This window comes from Pteronotus mesoamericanus, unplaced genomic scaffold (assembly GCF_021234165.1).
Source record: "Pteronotus mesoamericanus isolate MK-2021 breed Mesoamerican mustached bat unplaced genomic scaffold, CSHL_Meso_final contig_166, whole genome shotgun sequence".
Taxonomy (NCBI): Eukaryota; Metazoa; Chordata; class Mammalia; order Chiroptera; family Mormoopidae; genus Pteronotus; species Pteronotus mesoamericanus.
Window position 1 is genome coordinate 834,033 of NW_026555066.1, and position 17,329 is coordinate 851,361.

At 38.0% G+C, this 17,329-nt stretch overlaps 1 protein-coding gene across 2 annotated transcripts in view; it reads right to left on the reverse strand.

The window, feature by feature from the left end:
- PHF8 (PHD finger protein 8) overlaps nucleotides 1–17,329 on the reverse strand; it is a 92,754-nt gene that overhangs the window by 53,288 nt on the left and 22,137 nt on the right. For both annotated transcript variants that reach the window (XM_054565727.1, XM_054565726.1), the window contains exons 3-10: nucleotides 15,256–15,341; nucleotides 14,761–14,869; nucleotides 12,508–12,668; nucleotides 11,756–11,897; nucleotides 10,150–10,336; nucleotides 7,673–7,835; nucleotides 1,006–1,093; nucleotides 538–644 (exon numbers count right to left, since the gene is read on the reverse strand). In XM_054565727.1, coding sequence (XP_054421702.1) covers nucleotides 538–644; nucleotides 1,006–1,093; nucleotides 7,673–7,835; nucleotides 10,150–10,336; nucleotides 11,756–11,897; nucleotides 12,508–12,668; nucleotides 14,761–14,869; nucleotides 15,256–15,341 — 1,043 coding nt within the window. The remainder of the gene's footprint in view (nucleotides 1–537; nucleotides 645–1,005; nucleotides 1,094–7,672; nucleotides 7,836–10,149; nucleotides 10,337–11,755; nucleotides 11,898–12,507; nucleotides 12,669–14,760; nucleotides 14,870–15,255; nucleotides 15,342–17,329) is intronic.

The following is a 17,329-nucleotide window of genomic DNA, read 5'->3' on the forward strand; positions in this document are numbered from 1 at the left end:
TTAAATCCAGCCCTGACTGGTATAGCTCAGTGGGTTGAGCATCATCCTCCAAACCAAAAGGCCACTGGTTCAATTCCTGGTCAGAGCCCATGCCTGCGTTATGGCCAGGACCCTGGCTGAGGGTGTGCAAAGGGCAGCTGATTGATGTTTCTCTCCCTCTCTTTCTCCCTCCCTTCCCCTTTCCCTAAAACTAAATAAATAAAATCTTTTAAAAAAAGTTAAATCCATGCTTTACCCTACATTATGCTTAGTAAAAAAGCCAATCACAAAAGATCACATACTGTATGAATCCAGTTTTATAGTGTTCTTGAAATAATAAAATTATAGAGATGGAAAAGAGATCAGTGGTTTCCAGAAGTTATGGATAGTACAGGGGAACAGGGTGAGTGAGACTACACATGGGTAGCACCAGAAAGATCTCCATGGTACTGGAATAGTACTGTATCTTGATTGACGTGATGGTTACAGGCACAGGCACGCACACACACATGCTCAGGGGATCAAGATGAAAGGGACGGTTGGCAAAGGGGTTCATACCGCGAAAGATGTCCAGGATGTGTTTTCCCACATACCAACAGATGGTCTCAAAGTTGGGGAACTTGAAGAGGTCTGCTGTGCTCAGCCGCTTTTCAATCTCATAAGCTCTGGAGGAAGTAGGCACAACAACAATGATAAGGATCTCCTTTACTGAGCACTTACTACGTATCAGCTAGTGTTCTGGATGCTTTGTGTCCATTATCTCTAATTCTCACAACTACCCTGTACATCCCTACTTTATGGGTTAGAAAACTTGGGCTCAAAGGTTATGTGACATGCTCAAAGTCATGTAACTACTAAGTAAGGAAGAGGTATTCATCCTCATACTGAACAGCACCAGGAACCAGTATCCATTCCTTTCTGATCGCCTTGTCTCCTTCGATGCTGCACTCCACACTGTACGGAGAACCCAAGGACTCTAGCAACTGGGAATGACCAACTTGAGATCATTACAGCCTTAGGACTCACTTGAGCTGCATTTCGATGTTAAGGCTGTGTAAGAAATTTCCTCCAAAGGCAAGGCAGTCCACAGGGGTCAGCACAGCATGGATCCATCCTGCCACACAATAAGGCAAAATCAGAGCCAGAAGACATCTCCACTGCCTGCTCAGCTCAAACACAACTCCTCAGAGCAGTCAGCTTGGCAATGACTCAGAAGTTCCTCTGATTCGGAACATTTTAGGCCCCTCCATTCTCCCAATACCCATCTGGGCAAAGTCTGCCATCATTGTAACCCTGAACAGGAACAATCTATGGGGTTAATAAACTCCTCCTTCCATCCTCACCACTTCGAAATCTCTGTCACCTCACCCATCGTCTCCCTTGTCTCTAAGAAGGGCATCACCTCCTTGCCATGACTACCCCTTCTAACTCTGCCCTAGATAAAACAAAGAGTTTTTGTGTTGTACAGATCTGGGTTCAAATTCTGCCATTTCTAGGTAAATGTCCACTTCACAAGTTGGTTGTAAGCATGCACCTAAGTTGGAACTCTATTCTCCTTGTACTTAACCCTATACTACCTTCTGGAATCTTCTGATTTTTCTCCTTAAATCTCTCTCACATTCACCTCCCCTTCAGCATCCATCCACCCTACCAATGCTTTGCTTATACACCTCATTATCTCTCACCTAGGCTACTTACAACGGCCTCCAAACTGGCTCCTCCACACCAGCAGTTTTTAAGATGCGCTCCAGGGAACCCTGGGGGTCCGTGGGACTCTTTCAGAGCACATCCAAGGTCAAAACTATGCTCATGATAATACTAAAATGTGAGTTGTCTTTTTCACCCTCACTCTCCCATGAGTGTATAGCGGAATTTTCCAGAGTGTATATGACATGATATCACAACAGGCAGAAGCAGATTTGAGGATCCAGTTGTTTAAATGTTTTTGCAAACATTTAAAATATTTGCAAGAATGTAAATATCAATCTTCTCACTAATTTTTTTTGGTTTAAAAATAGTTATTTTTCATAGAAATTGTTACACTAATATGTAATGAGCTTATTATTATTATTTCTCAATGATTAATAAATATTTTTAAATTTTCTATTTTATTTATAATATGGTAAATATTAATATAAACCAGAAAGTAAAAGCTCTTTTGGGTCCTCAATAATATTTAAGAATATAAAGGGGTCCTGAGTTCAAAGTGTTTGCAAACCACTGCTCTGCACCAATTGCATCCTCTAAAGTCTATCTTTCACATCCCAGAGCAAAGTGATATATCTAAAATACAAATCTGTCCATGTCATCCCCTGCTCAATACTCTTCAGTGAAATATCCAGCTACAGAAGAATTTATAAATTGCCATACACTCATATAATGGAATACTGGAAAGCAGGTAAAATGAATGAACTTCAGCTACATGATTCAACATGGAACTCACAATCACAATGTTCAGAGAAAAAAAAGCAAGTTGAGAAGAATATTTCTCGAATATGATGATTCCATTTATATCACATTCAAAAATATGTAAAACAATATGATATATTACTTAAATGAGCCACGCTATATAATAAAGAGATCAAAATCCATAAGAATGATAATTAGCAACTTCAGGACAATGGCTAGCTCTGCGAAGAAAAAATGGGAATGTAACTGAGGAAAAGTTTATGGGAGGCTTCAAATATATTTGTAATTTACATTTTAGTTATAAACATACAAATGTTCATTATATTAGTCTTTATATATTTTGGTACATTTGAAATATTTCATTAAAAATTAAATAAAACAAACTTTTAATGGTCTCCAGTCACTTCTGGGATAAGTTCAGCCTGCCTACCTTTTCAACTTCATCTGCTCCCAGTCGTTGATCTTTAGGGTCCAGTATCCATTAACTGTTCCCACAGCCCTGCTTTATTTCCTTATGCCTTTCCCTATGTCTAAGATGTCTTTCCTGCCTTTCTTTCCTTGGTCAGTCCCTAATTATCCTTCAGGTATCACTCTTCTGAGATTTTAACAAACTGCTGGCTAGACGAAGTGCTCTTCTCTGTGCTCCCAAAACTTCTGGCGAATACCTCTATTATGGGTATGATGATGTTATACTGAAATGGCCTGTTGAACTTTTGTCCCTAGCACCTAGCCAAATGCTGGGGCAGAGAGTAGACACTCAACTCTTGTAGAACTAAGTAGATTGCGCCAATTTGTGAAAATTTCTCCCAAGATGAAAATTAATCTAACTCAAATCTCTAATAGGGAAATTCAATTCACCAATCAGTTATGAGGTGCTCAGTGTAGAAAAAGCATTATGCCTGGGAATAGAAAACTATAAAAGAGAAAAGCAGATGGATATAGGGACAGTGGAGGTGACTTGCCTCACTATATAGTAACATTCTACAAAATCAATGTGACCAAATCAATATGATGTTGATATATAAAACTGCTTCAATGAACAACTACAAACATGCTTGAAACAAACAAAAAAAAAAAGAAATGGAAAGAAGACATAAATAAGAAACATGGAAATATTGGAACTGAAAAATACTATATATAAAATAAATAATGCAATGAAAGGGCTCAAAAGCAGAATGGAGACAACTGGGGAAAGAATCAGAGAACTTGAAGATAGAACAATAGAAAGTACCTAACATTAATCAGAGAGAGGAAATAGATTGGCAGAAAGATAAACTCAGGGACCTTAGACTACAAAAAAATATGTAACATTCACATAATCAGAGAACCAGAAGAAGACAGGTTAGAGTGTCAGGTTGAAAAAGTATTCAATGAAACAATGGCAAAAGATATAAACCTACACATTCAAGAAACTCAGTGAACACATAATAGTATAAACCCAAAGAAGTCCATGCCAGACACTGCTGAAAAATTTAAAAAAACAGAAAGTATCAAGAAATGACCCTCATGGTGGGAAAACAACTTGAATGACGGCTGAAATCTCATCAGAAACCACGGAGGCCAGAAGGAAGCAGCACAACATTCTTTGTGTACTAAAAGTAAAGAACTATCAACCTAGAATTCTAAATCCAGCAAAAATATCCTTTAGGAATGAAAAGGAAATCAACACATTTACAGATAAAGAAAAACTAAGAGAATCTGTTGCCAGCGGACCTACTTTGACTATAAACAGAGAGGAAGTGATGAAAAAAGGAATTTTCCAATACTAGGAAGGAAGGAAGAGCAAGAGAGTGAAAACTGCAGGTAAATAAGACTTTTCTTCCCTTGGGTATTCCAAATTATGTCTGACAGTTGAAACAAAAATTAAAACACTGTTTTATATGGTTCTCAATGTATGCAGAGTAAATATTTAAGACAAATACATTACAAATGGGAAGGATAAACGGATGTGAACAGAGGTAAGGTTTCCACTTTTGCCTCAAGCTGGTTAAATGTCAATTAAAATGGTGCCCTGGCTGGTGTGGCTTAGTGGATTAAGCACCGGCCTGCGAACAAAGGCCTGTTGGCTCAATTCCTAGTCAGGACACATGCCTGGGTTGTGAGCCAGGTCCCCAGCAGGGGGCGCACAAGAGGAAACCACACATTGATGTTTCTCTCCTTCTCCCTCCCTATCCCCTCTCTAAAAAATAAATAAAATCTGTAAATGTCAATTAAAATGGCGATACCTGTAGACTGTGATAAGATAGATAGATAGATGATAGATAGATAGATAGAGATATAAAATAATACTAGAGTAACCATTAAGAAGCCTATACAAAAACTGAAGCTAAAAATTCATATAGAAATTCAAGGCACCCAGAATAGCAATGATAATCTTGAAGAAAAAAGCAAAGCTGGAGGATTAACACTTTCCAATTTTAAAACTTACTAAAAAGGTACAGTAATTGAGACAATGTGATACTGTCATAAGGACAGACATACAGAACAATGGAATAGACTTCAAAGTCCAGGAATAAACCAATACACCTATGGTTACTTGATTTTTTATAAAAATATCAAGATAATAGGAAAAGAATAGTATTTTCAAGTGGTTCTGGAAGAACTGGACATCCACATACCAAAGAATAAAATTGGAAACTTGCCTCATATCATATATAAAAATTACCTTGAAATGGATGAAAGATCTAAAATGTTAAGAACTAAAACTGTAAAACTCTCAGAAGAAAATACAGGTATAAATTTTCATGAGTCTGAACTAGGCAATGGTCTCTTAGATATGACACCAACAGCACAAGCAAAAAAACAAAAAATAGATAAACTGGACTTTTGACCAATATCAAGAAGAACATCAACAAAATCAAAAGACAATGCCCAGAATGAGAGAAAAATATTTGCAAATCACATATCTGATAAAGGTCTAATATCCAAAATATATAAAGAATATTTACAATAAAAAAACAAATTACCAAAAGACTAGGCAAAGGTTTTAAATAGACATTCCTCAAAAAATATATATATACAAATGTCCAATAAGCACATGGAAAGATGCTGAACATCAATAGTCATTAGGGAAACACAAATTAAAATCTCAATGTCATACCACTTCACACCCACTAGGAAGGCTATAATCATAAAGCCAGACAAGGACAAGCGTAGGGGAGGATGTGGAAAAACTGAAACCCTCATAAATTGCTGGTCAATATGCAAAATAATGCAGCTGCTTTAGGAAAGTGTTTGGCAGTCCCTCAAGGAGTTAAACATAGAGTTACCATATGACTCAGCAAATCCTCTCCTAGTTATATACCCAAGAAAACTGAAAATATATGTCAACACAATAAATTGTACATGAATGTTCATAGCAGCATTATTCATAATAGTCAAAAAGTGAAAACATTCCAAATAACTATAAAATGATGAATGAATAAACAAAATGGGGTATATCCACACAGTGGACTATTATTCAGCCATTTAAAGAATTAAGTACTGATATGTGTTATAACATGAATGAACCCTGAAAACAGTACGCTGAGCCCTGACTGGTGCGGCTCAGTGGGTTGGGCATCACCCCACAAATGGAAAGGTCACCAGTTCAATTCCCAGTCAGGGCACATTCCTGGGTTGCAGGCCAGGTCCCCAGTTGGGGGAATGTGAGAGACAACTGATCAATATTTTTCTCCCTCTCTTTCTCCTCCCTTCCCCTCTCTCTAAAAACTAAATAAAATCTTTTATTTAAAAAAAAAAAAAAGAAAGAAAATAGTATGCTGAGTAGAAAATTGTATGCTGAGTGAAAGCAGCCGGATACAAAAGATCACATATTGCAGGGCTCCATTTACATGAAATATTCAGATTAGGCAAATACATACACAGTACAAAAGTGGTTGACAAGGACTAGGGGGAGGGAACATTGGGGAGTGGTGGCTAATAAACACAGGGTTTCTTTCTAAAGTGATGAAAATTACATAGCAGTGATGGTTGCACAATCCTGTGAGCATTTTTTTTAAACTGAACTGTACCCTTTAACATTGTTAAGTTTCATGGCATGTGAATTATGTCTCAATTTTTTAAAAAGCATATTTAACTAAATGAAAATGAAAATACAACATATCAAAGTATGTGACACAGGTAAATCAGTGCCGAGGGGGAAATTTATAGCACTAAAACTTGCATTAGAAAACAGGGGAAGTCTGAGATCAATTATCTAAACTCCTATCTCAATACTGGAAAAAGGGGAGCAAAATAAATCCAAAGTAGAAGGAAGTAAGTAGAAGGAAGAAAAAACAAAGATAAAAGCAGAAATCAATGAAAATGAAAACAAAAAGACAACAGAGAAAAATCAATGAAACAAGTGTTCTTTAAAAAGTTCAATAAAATTGATTAATCTTTATCAATATTTAAACAGAATAAAAGAGAAGGCACAAATAACTAGTATCAGGAATGAAACAGAGGATCTCACTAGAGAACTGGAAGACATCAAAAGGATAATAAGGAAATACTTATTACGTAATGAACAACTCTACACACACCAATTTCACGACTTAGATAAAATGGACCAATTCCTTAGAAGCACAAACTATCGCAACTCACACATTATGAAATAACTTGAATAGCCTAATAAAGTTTAAGAATTTTGAATGCTAATTAAAAACTTCCTCCAAAAGAAATCTCGAGGTCCATGAGATTGCACTAGAGAGTTCTACCAAACATTTCAAGAAAATTTAATGTTAATTCTAAAATCAAGAAATTAAGAAATCAAGAAAAATCTAAATAAATGGAGAGACTTACTGTGTTAATGGAAGACTCAACATAGTCAATATGTCAACTTTCCCCAAGTTGGAGCAACTGGGATGGCTTTTTCAAAATACACACACTCAGATCCTACCCTAGCCTTACAAATTCAGGATTCTAGGGGTGAAGTGTAGGCACGTATTGTTTAGGGGAAAAAGATACACCCTCACTCCAGCCTACAACGCTAGCTTCCCAGTCACTATCCCTAGAGTCATAGGCCTTGGAGTCCTATTCTCCATCTGTCCACCAAGTTGCCATCAGCCCAGTGCAAACAAAGCAGTCTATCAGCCTCCTCCTGGGGCATCCCCATCAGTAGCCTTCCCAAGTGACCATGCTGCCCACTGGCCACCATGTGAATTTTCTTGAGGTTCAGCTGATATGAAAGGCATAGCCCACATAATCAGATCAACACATTATGGGATGGGGTTGGCTCTGGTACCACAAGCTCTCTTCCTCTTCCCACCCTCCTCAAAAGCTTCCACAGGGGCCCAGGGAAGACCTGTAGGAATGAAAAGTGTCTGTCCTTGCTTCACAGAACACTTGTAGCACTTGTCCACCTGGTCCCCAAAGAACATCTCATCCTGGTTAGAAGAGCTGCTCCAGCACTCAAAGAGAGTCAGGTTGGCATTTGTTGGGCGGATCAGGTAAAAGATCTTCTCCCCCTGAAAGAAAAAGAGGTTGAAATGCCAAAAAAAGCACCCAAGGGTTTCCAGGAACGTCTCTGCGGGGGGGGGGGGGGGGGGTCTCCAAAAGGATATTCTCTCTCCCATGCTCCAAGACCAGGTAGTATGCCAGAATTTTCCCAAAACCCATCCAAGAATCATTTTTGTGTGTTTTGGAAAACTTCAAAAAGTGCTTTTTCACTATTAAGCTTCTAAAAGATTGACAAAAATAATGTGGAAAGGGCATTTCAAACAAAATTGTTCAACTTAGCACAAATGTACACCAAAGGCTCCTATTTTTTATGCAATGCCAAATGAAAAATGGCCTCTATAGATGAAAAGATCAATACTACTGGCCCTAGGAGAATTTAAGGCCACATTACTGATGAGAAGAAAATTGAATTTGCCTAAATGCCATTTACAGAGAGCATTCCTTCTTACACCTGCAATCAAAGTTAATAAAAGTTTAAAAGTTCAGTAATCGCCCAAGGACTTCTGAAAGATTTTATGTTAGGTGATTATCTGTTAAAAGAACATTTTATTTCCTAATTATATTTTGCCTGGATAATCAGCAGATAGAGAATTTGACAGAAAAGACACAAAAACCCACTAGCACAAAAATATCCCCACCCCACAGCTTGACTACTTCGACCAATATTTCATGATAAATTTCAATGTAGAAAAGCAACAACAGAAGAAATTATCTATTGTACAATTAGAGAAATTTGAATCAGATCTGTAGATTAAATAATAGTATTACATCACTATTAATTTCCTGATTTTGATAACTATACTGTTATGCCCCTTTGTTTACGAAATACATACTGAATTATCATGAGATAAAGGGACACGTCTACAACTACTCTTAAATGTTTCAGAAAAAAAATATATAAAACCATTTTATTATGTTTGCTTTAGAGGAAGAAAGAATGTAATAAAATGGTAACATTTAGAAAAACTGAGTGAAGGATACACAGAAATTCTTCCTATTATTTTTGTAATTTTTCTATAAAAAATAAATTATTTAAAAATAAAAAGGTTAAATCTAATATTTGCATAATAGCACTTTCTTTTAAATGCTCCAATTTTTTTCATGAGAAACCAATGGAAACAACTAGTTCAGGACTGGTGATTATTTGGACAAGAGCCATATCCGTTTTCTGCTCTTTCCTTGGCATTTCTGATAAGAAAACTAAATAGTATGACCTGTGGTGGAAAACAATAAAAATTACTTAAGAAATTTGTTTTCCAGACCTCAAAAATCCTTTATAGTCATCAGCAATTGATATGCTAATTACAAAATTATAACAACAACCAAAAGGAAAACTATCTATAGAAAGGTTGATATTAAAAAAAAAAAAAAAGAAAGAAAGAAAGAAAAAAAGAAAAACCTTCTCAGCCCTGGACAGAGTGGTTCAGTCGGTTGGGCATCATCCCACACACCAAAGGGTCCCTGGTTCAATTCCTGGTCAGAGCATATGCCTGGGTTGCAGGTTCAGTCCCCTGGCTGGGGTACATATAGAGGCAACCCAATCAATGTTTCTCTCTCACATCAATGTTTTTCTCCCTCTCTTTCACCCTCTCTTCCCCTCTCTCTAAGCAAAAATAAAACAAAACTTTTTAAAAAACTTTTTCATATGTGCTCTGTCTTGATGGTGGTGGAATATACAACTATACACAAGTGTCAAAATTCATCAGACTATATACTTAAAACATTAATCTTATGGTGCATAAATTACACCCAATAAAGTTGGGGGGAAGGGAAGTTCCTCAAGTTACCAGGAATTTCTACAGTAAATATGGACTTTTCCACACATAGTGGTGGGAGTGTATTATATACTGGTTCAATTAAGGATTTAATAGTTAGCCCTGGCTGGTGTGGCTCAGTGGATTGAGTGCCGGCCTGTGAAACAGAAGACTGTAGGTTCGATTCTGGGTCAGGGCACATGCCTGGGTTGCAGGCCAGGTCCCCAGCTGGGAGTGTGTGAGAACCAAGTGATTGATGTTTTTCTCCCTTCCTTTCTCCCTCCTTCCTTCCCCTCTCTCTGAAAATAAATAAATAAAATCTTTTTTAAAAAAGAAGATAATTTTAGGCATCTGCTGTTATTCAAAAAAATATGAAGCACCAACTGTAGAGACAGTTTACATGGTATATCCACTAAGTGCCCAACTTTGACAGAGTAGTTACATGAAAATGTCACCCAAATAGAATCTGGGAGGCAGATAGGCCTCGGCAACCTGTTTTGTGCTGCCACCTGAAACAAGCAGGGTGGTCCAAGGTCTGGCTGCCTTCAGAAGCCATAGCCATCCCTACCTTGAGCACATGGTACCAAACCGAGGTGCCACCAAAGTCAATGTGAAAGTCTGTATAGCTATCCCGCACACTCATGAGGCAGTACTTCTGCACATTGGGCCTCTCAAAGATACACTCCTCCGGCCACAAGTTCTCCACCCATGAGAGCTTCCGAACAATCTTGGGTGTCTCCACAAGGTTAGAAAGCCTAGCAAGGAAGGAATGGAGAGCAGATGTCAGCTTATTTAAAACTGAGGTTGAAGTCTGAATAAAATACCCCATCTCAGTGAGAGTCAGATAAGACAAAGATGTTCTCTCCACAGAATCCCCACTGGTATATAGGACACTTATTTCTATAAGTCTGGTCAGCATCCTCATTCCAATCAGCTTTAGAAGCACCAAGTCCCAGCTCCACAGGCTTCCCCAGTCAAAGGCAATCATTTCCTCTACTAAATGTTCATACTCCCCCAACCCAGACCCACTCACTTGGCACTTGGTTTATAAGAGTTAATTGTATTGTCCCCATCTCATAGTGTCTTCTTAATGAGGAACCACTAGAGAAACCTCTCGGGGCTCAGTTCCAGGTAAAGAAATGTTTCTCCCAAACATCTAGTTGTTTTTACCCTATGTGAAACCACAAACCTTATAATATTGCATTCCCTCCTTTGTTCTGACTTTCAGGAAATTCAGTGAAAATTCTACGGTCCTTCTCCACCAACTATCCAGACATTCATACACGTATTTTATGCGTAGATCACCCACCAGATGTACCTTATTTCCCCATCTTTATTTTCCTTTTATTCCAATTTTCTCTTTTTAACCCCTCTCCTCTCTGCATTTCGATAAGCTGCTTGAAATAGTCTTTCAAGATGAAGTGTGGTATAAACAAACACAATGTTTTTAAACACCTTCAGGGTAACTTTGCATGTTAAAACCAACAGCAAGGGTTCAATACTGAACTATAGTTATTGTAAGATGTTGCCACTGAAGGAAACTGGCTGAAGGATACACAGGACCTCCGTGTACATTTTTTTGCAACTTTCTGGGAATCTATAATTATGTGAAAATTAAAAGTTAAAGAGGTAAACAATCAGACAGTAAGCTTCCTAAGTGCAAAGCATATGTTATGATTTTGGAGGGAATCTCCCACGGTTTGGAGCACAGAGAAGACTACATAGATCTATTGAGTACATGACTCCAGATAGAATCATTCAACAATCATAGCTTTTGTCCTTCTTTTTTAAATCTAAGAAACCTTATCCTTAGAGAAGCTATTTGGGGGTAGGTTTAGTACATCTATTTCCAGGGACAAAGGACCTATCCTGGGAGTTAAACAAGTGACCACACCACATTCTAAATATCAGAAGGTCTAAGAAAGCTGTCCTAGTCTTGAAGGAGATAAAAATTAATCAAAATAGCTACTGTATAATCTATGCAATGCTAGAAACTGTAAAGGAGAAATAATGATTTAGTCGTTATAATGTGAGCCTATAGCCTCGAAAAATATAAAGCAGCTCCCCATCCCAAAAGAAGAAACCACCAGTAAGAAGGGAACACTGACACATACTTAGTATATCACAAGCTCCAGGCATTTGTCAGGCTTTTTTACTCACCCCTGCCCTCCTACCTGGTATCAGAGAATTCCAAACTAATGACATTGAGGACTTTCTCCCTCTTCCCACTGTAATAATATTTCACAAAATCACCGAGCTTCATCTTGCAGTCGGCCTGGCGGGTCACATCAATCACATCAATCTCTTTGTCAGAACCTGGAGTAGAGAAATGGGTTCTGTACCAAGTGGTCTCAGAGACTGGAGAAGTGTATCTCATCCCCTTACCAGTCCCTAGAATGGCCTTATACTCAAAACCTCTCTCATCACTGCATTTGTATGTGCTGTTTGAGAGGTGGGTGTAGGAATCCCCCACACTCTCCTTAGACATATGTGCTGGTCCAAGACTGCTAGGGCAACAGAAGTGCCTGAGCCTCTCTCACAATACAACCCATTTGCCTGGACCCTGTTTCCTCACCTTTTTTCCTCCTGTCCCCCAGAACTCATGCTTAAAAGACAAACGGCACGTGAAGGCAAAAGTCAAAGGCTTTCTTATCTCAAGAGAAGACAGAGAGACCAGAATAATCTCTGGAATTCCCCAGGTAAAAAATGAGGCTCAGCCTGGGGTTTTGTGGTCTATTAGGAAGAAAAGAAAGAGAAGAACAGGATTTTGGTTCTAGCTTTGCCAAAGAATGACTCTGAGCCAGGCAATTCACATCAGATTCCCAAGATGGCTAGAAAGGAAATGCAAAAAGTAGACTGAAGGGAAGGGTCATAGGTCTTAGTGAGAATAAATAATATCACAGTTAAGAGGGTCTGTGTTGCTTACCAACATAGTGTTCCACGTCCCTCACAGTGAATGATGGTGAGGGTAGTGTCATCCCCAATCCATCCTTCTTCAAGACTAGGATGGGCACACTGAAGCTATTCTCTTCCAGAAATTCCACAGTCAGTTGACTTCCAGTGGGCTTCAGAATCACTTCATCTGAGCTGTGGGCCACAGGAGAGAAACCCTGAGCCCCAGAGGCCCTGCCGCTGAAGGCCTCACTGGGTGCTACCACTCACCCAAGGGGTGGGACCTTCCTGAGGGGACCTAAGGTGGGCTGGCAACTAATGGCATAAACTTCATGTGTCAGAGAAGAAAAGACCTATCTAAGGCAAGAAGCCAGGTCACTAGCAGAAGTGGGAAGCTTAACCCAGGAAATCCTGTCAATAGGGTCCTCTTCTCTGGATGACAAAGGAATAAATCAGTCAACAGCCTGCCCAGGAAAAAAAAGACATATCTGACAAGTTTAAGTAATCTACTGCAACTCAGAGCAGCAGTATACAATTTAAAATATTGGCAAATAAAGAGAAAAGACTGATAAAAAAATGAAAACAATTTTTACAACTACTTTCTCCACACATATACTTAGTTAACTAGAAGAAAAGGAGTATTTGTTGTTTTTTTTAATCATGCTGGAGAAAAGATGGACTACTTGATAAGTTGTTTGGGACAAACATCCAGAAAAACATGAAGCTGTATTGCACTCTTTACATAGCTCTAAAGAGATCAAAGATTAAACTGGAAAAAATAAAGCCACAGAGAAGTGGGGGAAAAACAAGGGAGAGACAAGGCCCAGTAGTCACTAAAAATAGTAAAAATAAATTTAACTACACAAAAAGTTAAAGGGAAATTTAATGTCTACAAAGAAAGCTATTACAAATCAATAAGAAATAAGCAGTGACCCAACAGAAAAATAAACAACATAAGCAGGCAGTAACAGAAAAAGGAGTAAGTATGACTTATAAATGAACAAACATATATATGCCTCCTTCATAATTAAAGAAGTCAAGTGGAAACAACATTTCATTTTTTTAATCTTATCAGAAAGGCAACAAAAAGTTTTATAATAAACAGTGTTGGCCAGGATATGGGGAATTAGACACTCTTACACATTGTCTAGTGAGGGTATAAAATGATATAGCCACTTTGGAAATAATTTGGCAATATTTATAAAGATTTTGAAAGCACATACTCTTCGACCTAGCAATTTCATTTCTAGGCAAGTAAATCTACACATAAATTTACCCACATACACAAAAACTTAAGAATAAAAACATTCACTGCAGCAATTTTTCTAATAGCAAAAGACTAGAATTAATTTAAATGTTCATCAATAGAGAATTGGTTAAATAAATTATATAGCTATACAATGGAATTATAAACATCCATGAAAAAGAATGAAGAACATGTGCATATGTTGCTATGGATTGATCTTTAAAATATGTAATTTTAGGTTAAAAAAGCAAGATGCAGAACAACATAGAGTGTCTGTATTTTTTTTTAAAGAGGAATACACACAAACTTGTACACTTGTATAAGCAAAAATTATTTCCGAAAGAATGCACAAGAAATTGGTTGACTTTGGAGAAGAGATATGAGAAGTCCGAGGTAGAAAGTAGACTAACTGCCTTTAAATAAACAAATAAAACAAAAAATATTAAGTTGAAGAAACAGTTATGATTCTAAACAATACTTGAATTACAGGAAAGCTGAAATGATCAAATGAATTAAAAACTAACCAAAAAAGAAGTACTTCATTCATTAATTTTTCTAACTCATTATTTTTGCTCAATTGACATAATTTATTTTTAATAAGCCCATCTTAACTTTTTTTAAAAAAACTATTTTTCTTGATCGCAAAATAAAGACATGATCACTCAAATTTTTTCTTTACTTTTTAAAAGAGTCTCCTCTTTTTCACAATGAGAGAAGTAAAGTTTTGGATCTTTAAGATTCCTTCTAGTTGTAGCAGTCCTTGGGTGTATATAAATATCCTCTCCTGAAGTGGCAAAACTGCCTCCCAATCTACCAAAAGTTTCCACAAGTAAACCTTAATGTACTCTGTACATCAAATGAAACTCTAGCAATGCTTGTCAGAAAGTGATTAAAACAGAAGATCCCTCCCCAGAGGGAATGCACAGACACCCCCAAATGGGCAAAGCACCTAATGGGACAGCCATTGGGAGAAATGGGAAGAGAGGGTCCCAGCTTCCCAGAACCCTGGAATTCACCAGCCCTTGGGGTACAGGTACTCACCTGTCAAAGGTCCTACTGCGGAGCTCTCGAATGAATGTAGGGCTTCCAGTTTTCACTGGCTTCCCCTTGTGTGCATCATGCCCTTTTGAAGACACACGGCGTTTTTTCACTAAGCCAGAAAAGACATGAGACTGTGAGTCATAATGGCTGTGAGCTATGGTTCTAAGAACAAAGACCTCGGCAGATCCTGCTTCTCCTCTAATCTAATAACCCTTGGAGCACCTGGAGTCAACAAGGCCCTCATAGACTCAGGAAAGGTCGTGGTGAGGATAGGTGCTTCCTCTGAGGAACCCCTAGCAAGGGATGAGGGGAAGCTCTGCACTCTGACCTCCCAGTGGGGCAGCTGTGACTGTCCTGCAGGGCCTATACAGGCTTCTGCTATTTCCCAAGGGAGATGAATCTGAAGCACCCAACAAAGGCAATCCCCTTCCAAGATTCCTTTGCTTTGTCCCTCCTCTGGCCCACTTTCTCTTGGAAACCCCAAGATCTACTTACTAATGGAAGGCCCATGTAAGACCTCACAGTTCGGGCAGTGATAGAGGTCAATGTCAGCAGCCTTCTCCTCTTCAACACCAACACAACTAGAAAAGACAAAACCAGCCAAGCTTCATTAAAATTTTATTTTTCATAAGGTCTAGAACTGTGCTGTCCAGTACACATGGCTATTTATGTTGAAATTAATTCACATTAAGTAAAATTTTAAAAGACGTTCCTCCATCACACCAGCTACAATTTAAGCCCTCAATAGTCACATGAGGCTAGAGGCTACCATACTGGGCAGATTATCAAACATTTTCATCAATGCAAAAAGTTTTACTGGACCACACTGGTTCTCCTAAAATAATTATGACAGAGCTAAAAATGTACAGACAGTTAAAATTCATTAATACACAGAATGGTCAAAGCTAAAAGAGACTCTAGAGTGGTGTTGTCCAACAGAAACATAATGTGAGCCACATAGGTAATTGTAAATGTTCTTAGGAACCACATTAAAGAGGTAAAAACAAACAGGTGAAATTTTAATAATATTTTATTTAATAAATATATCCAAAATATTATCATTTCAACATATAATCAAAAATTTAAACATTATTGAGCTACTTTACTTTATTAAATGAAAAGGGCTTAAAAGAGTACTTTATAGTCAACAGTAGTTCTGAGTGAAGGATTACAAGTAATTATTTCTCTTCCTTATCTGTATTTTCAAATTTTTTACACTGAACATGTGTTACTTATTTCACATTGTAATATCTAAAAAATAGTTAATTTTGAAATTTTGGGTTTCCATGTACATGAGGTGGAAATGTCACAAAATTAAACCCTCCCTCACCAAAGAAGTCCTCAGCAGTCTTCCAAGTAACTTCGGGCTAGGATCAAAGTCCTAAAATCTTTTGGTCAGCCACACATAGCAGGAAGAATGAAAATAGGACAGAGCTCCAACTGTTTCAGCTAAGATCATGTTCATAAACTGACTTTCTGGGAATAGGACCCCACCACTTTCTTGAATGCTAATCCTAATGCCTGTAAGCATGCTGCATTATCAATAAACTGGGGATATCACCATCAACTTTGTATGATTTTTTTTAAAGGACTCAGATAATATATATAAAGTGCCTAACACAGTGAGTACAGAGACTGGTCACAGTAAGTAGTCAGTAAGTAATAGCTAATATTTTTTTCACACAATCTAGAGCTCACCCTTCACCTGCCTAAGCCTTCTTTAAACACATTTCCCAGACCTTATAGCATTAACTCACTTCCCTGGACTACAAGCTTTCTGTCTCACACCTCTGTCACCCTTGGACATTCCTCAAGAAGGACCCCTCTAGTATCTCTCTCCTGAACTTTCATTCCATATAGCTATGTGCTTTCTCTATCCCAAATATCCACTGCTCATCAACTTTCTTGACTTTTCTCCTGCATCTCCACCAACCCCATTCCTTGGTAAACAAACCCATTCTATATTCACATTCCCTTCAACAAACCCCTTCTCTTCACCTTTCTGGTTTAACTGAATGCAGCTTCTCACCATTTTTTCTATACCAGTGCCACTCAAAGTGTGGTCCATGGACTAATGCTGCGGTGAAATAAGTAAAGGAAGAAAGTAAGCATCCAAACACTTTAATGGCAATTTGGCTGAGTAATTTTATGTTTGTTGAATCTAATAATTAAAAAAATGGGGCTTTTATTTTGTATAGTTTTTTTTTGTTTAGATCATCTTCTAGTAACTCATTTTATTTTAAAAAGGACTATCCATTATGGATTGGGAATTAAAGAGTTGAAGAGGCACCATGGTAGGTAGAGCACTGTCCGGTAGAAGTTGTACATTCTTCCAGACTCTTATAACTCAGGCCTGGGCTGGGGGTACACATCCCCCTCTCTCTCCAGTGAGACTTCGAGACCATCTTCCTCTACCCTTGTGTAAGATCATCTAGCCATACCACTCCCCACTCCTTTTCACTGTCACCTACTCACCTCCCCAATATTATCTCTTCACTCATTGTAGAACCTACTCACAGATTCCTTTCCACCCACCTCCTACCAACATTCCACATGACGTCACTAATGA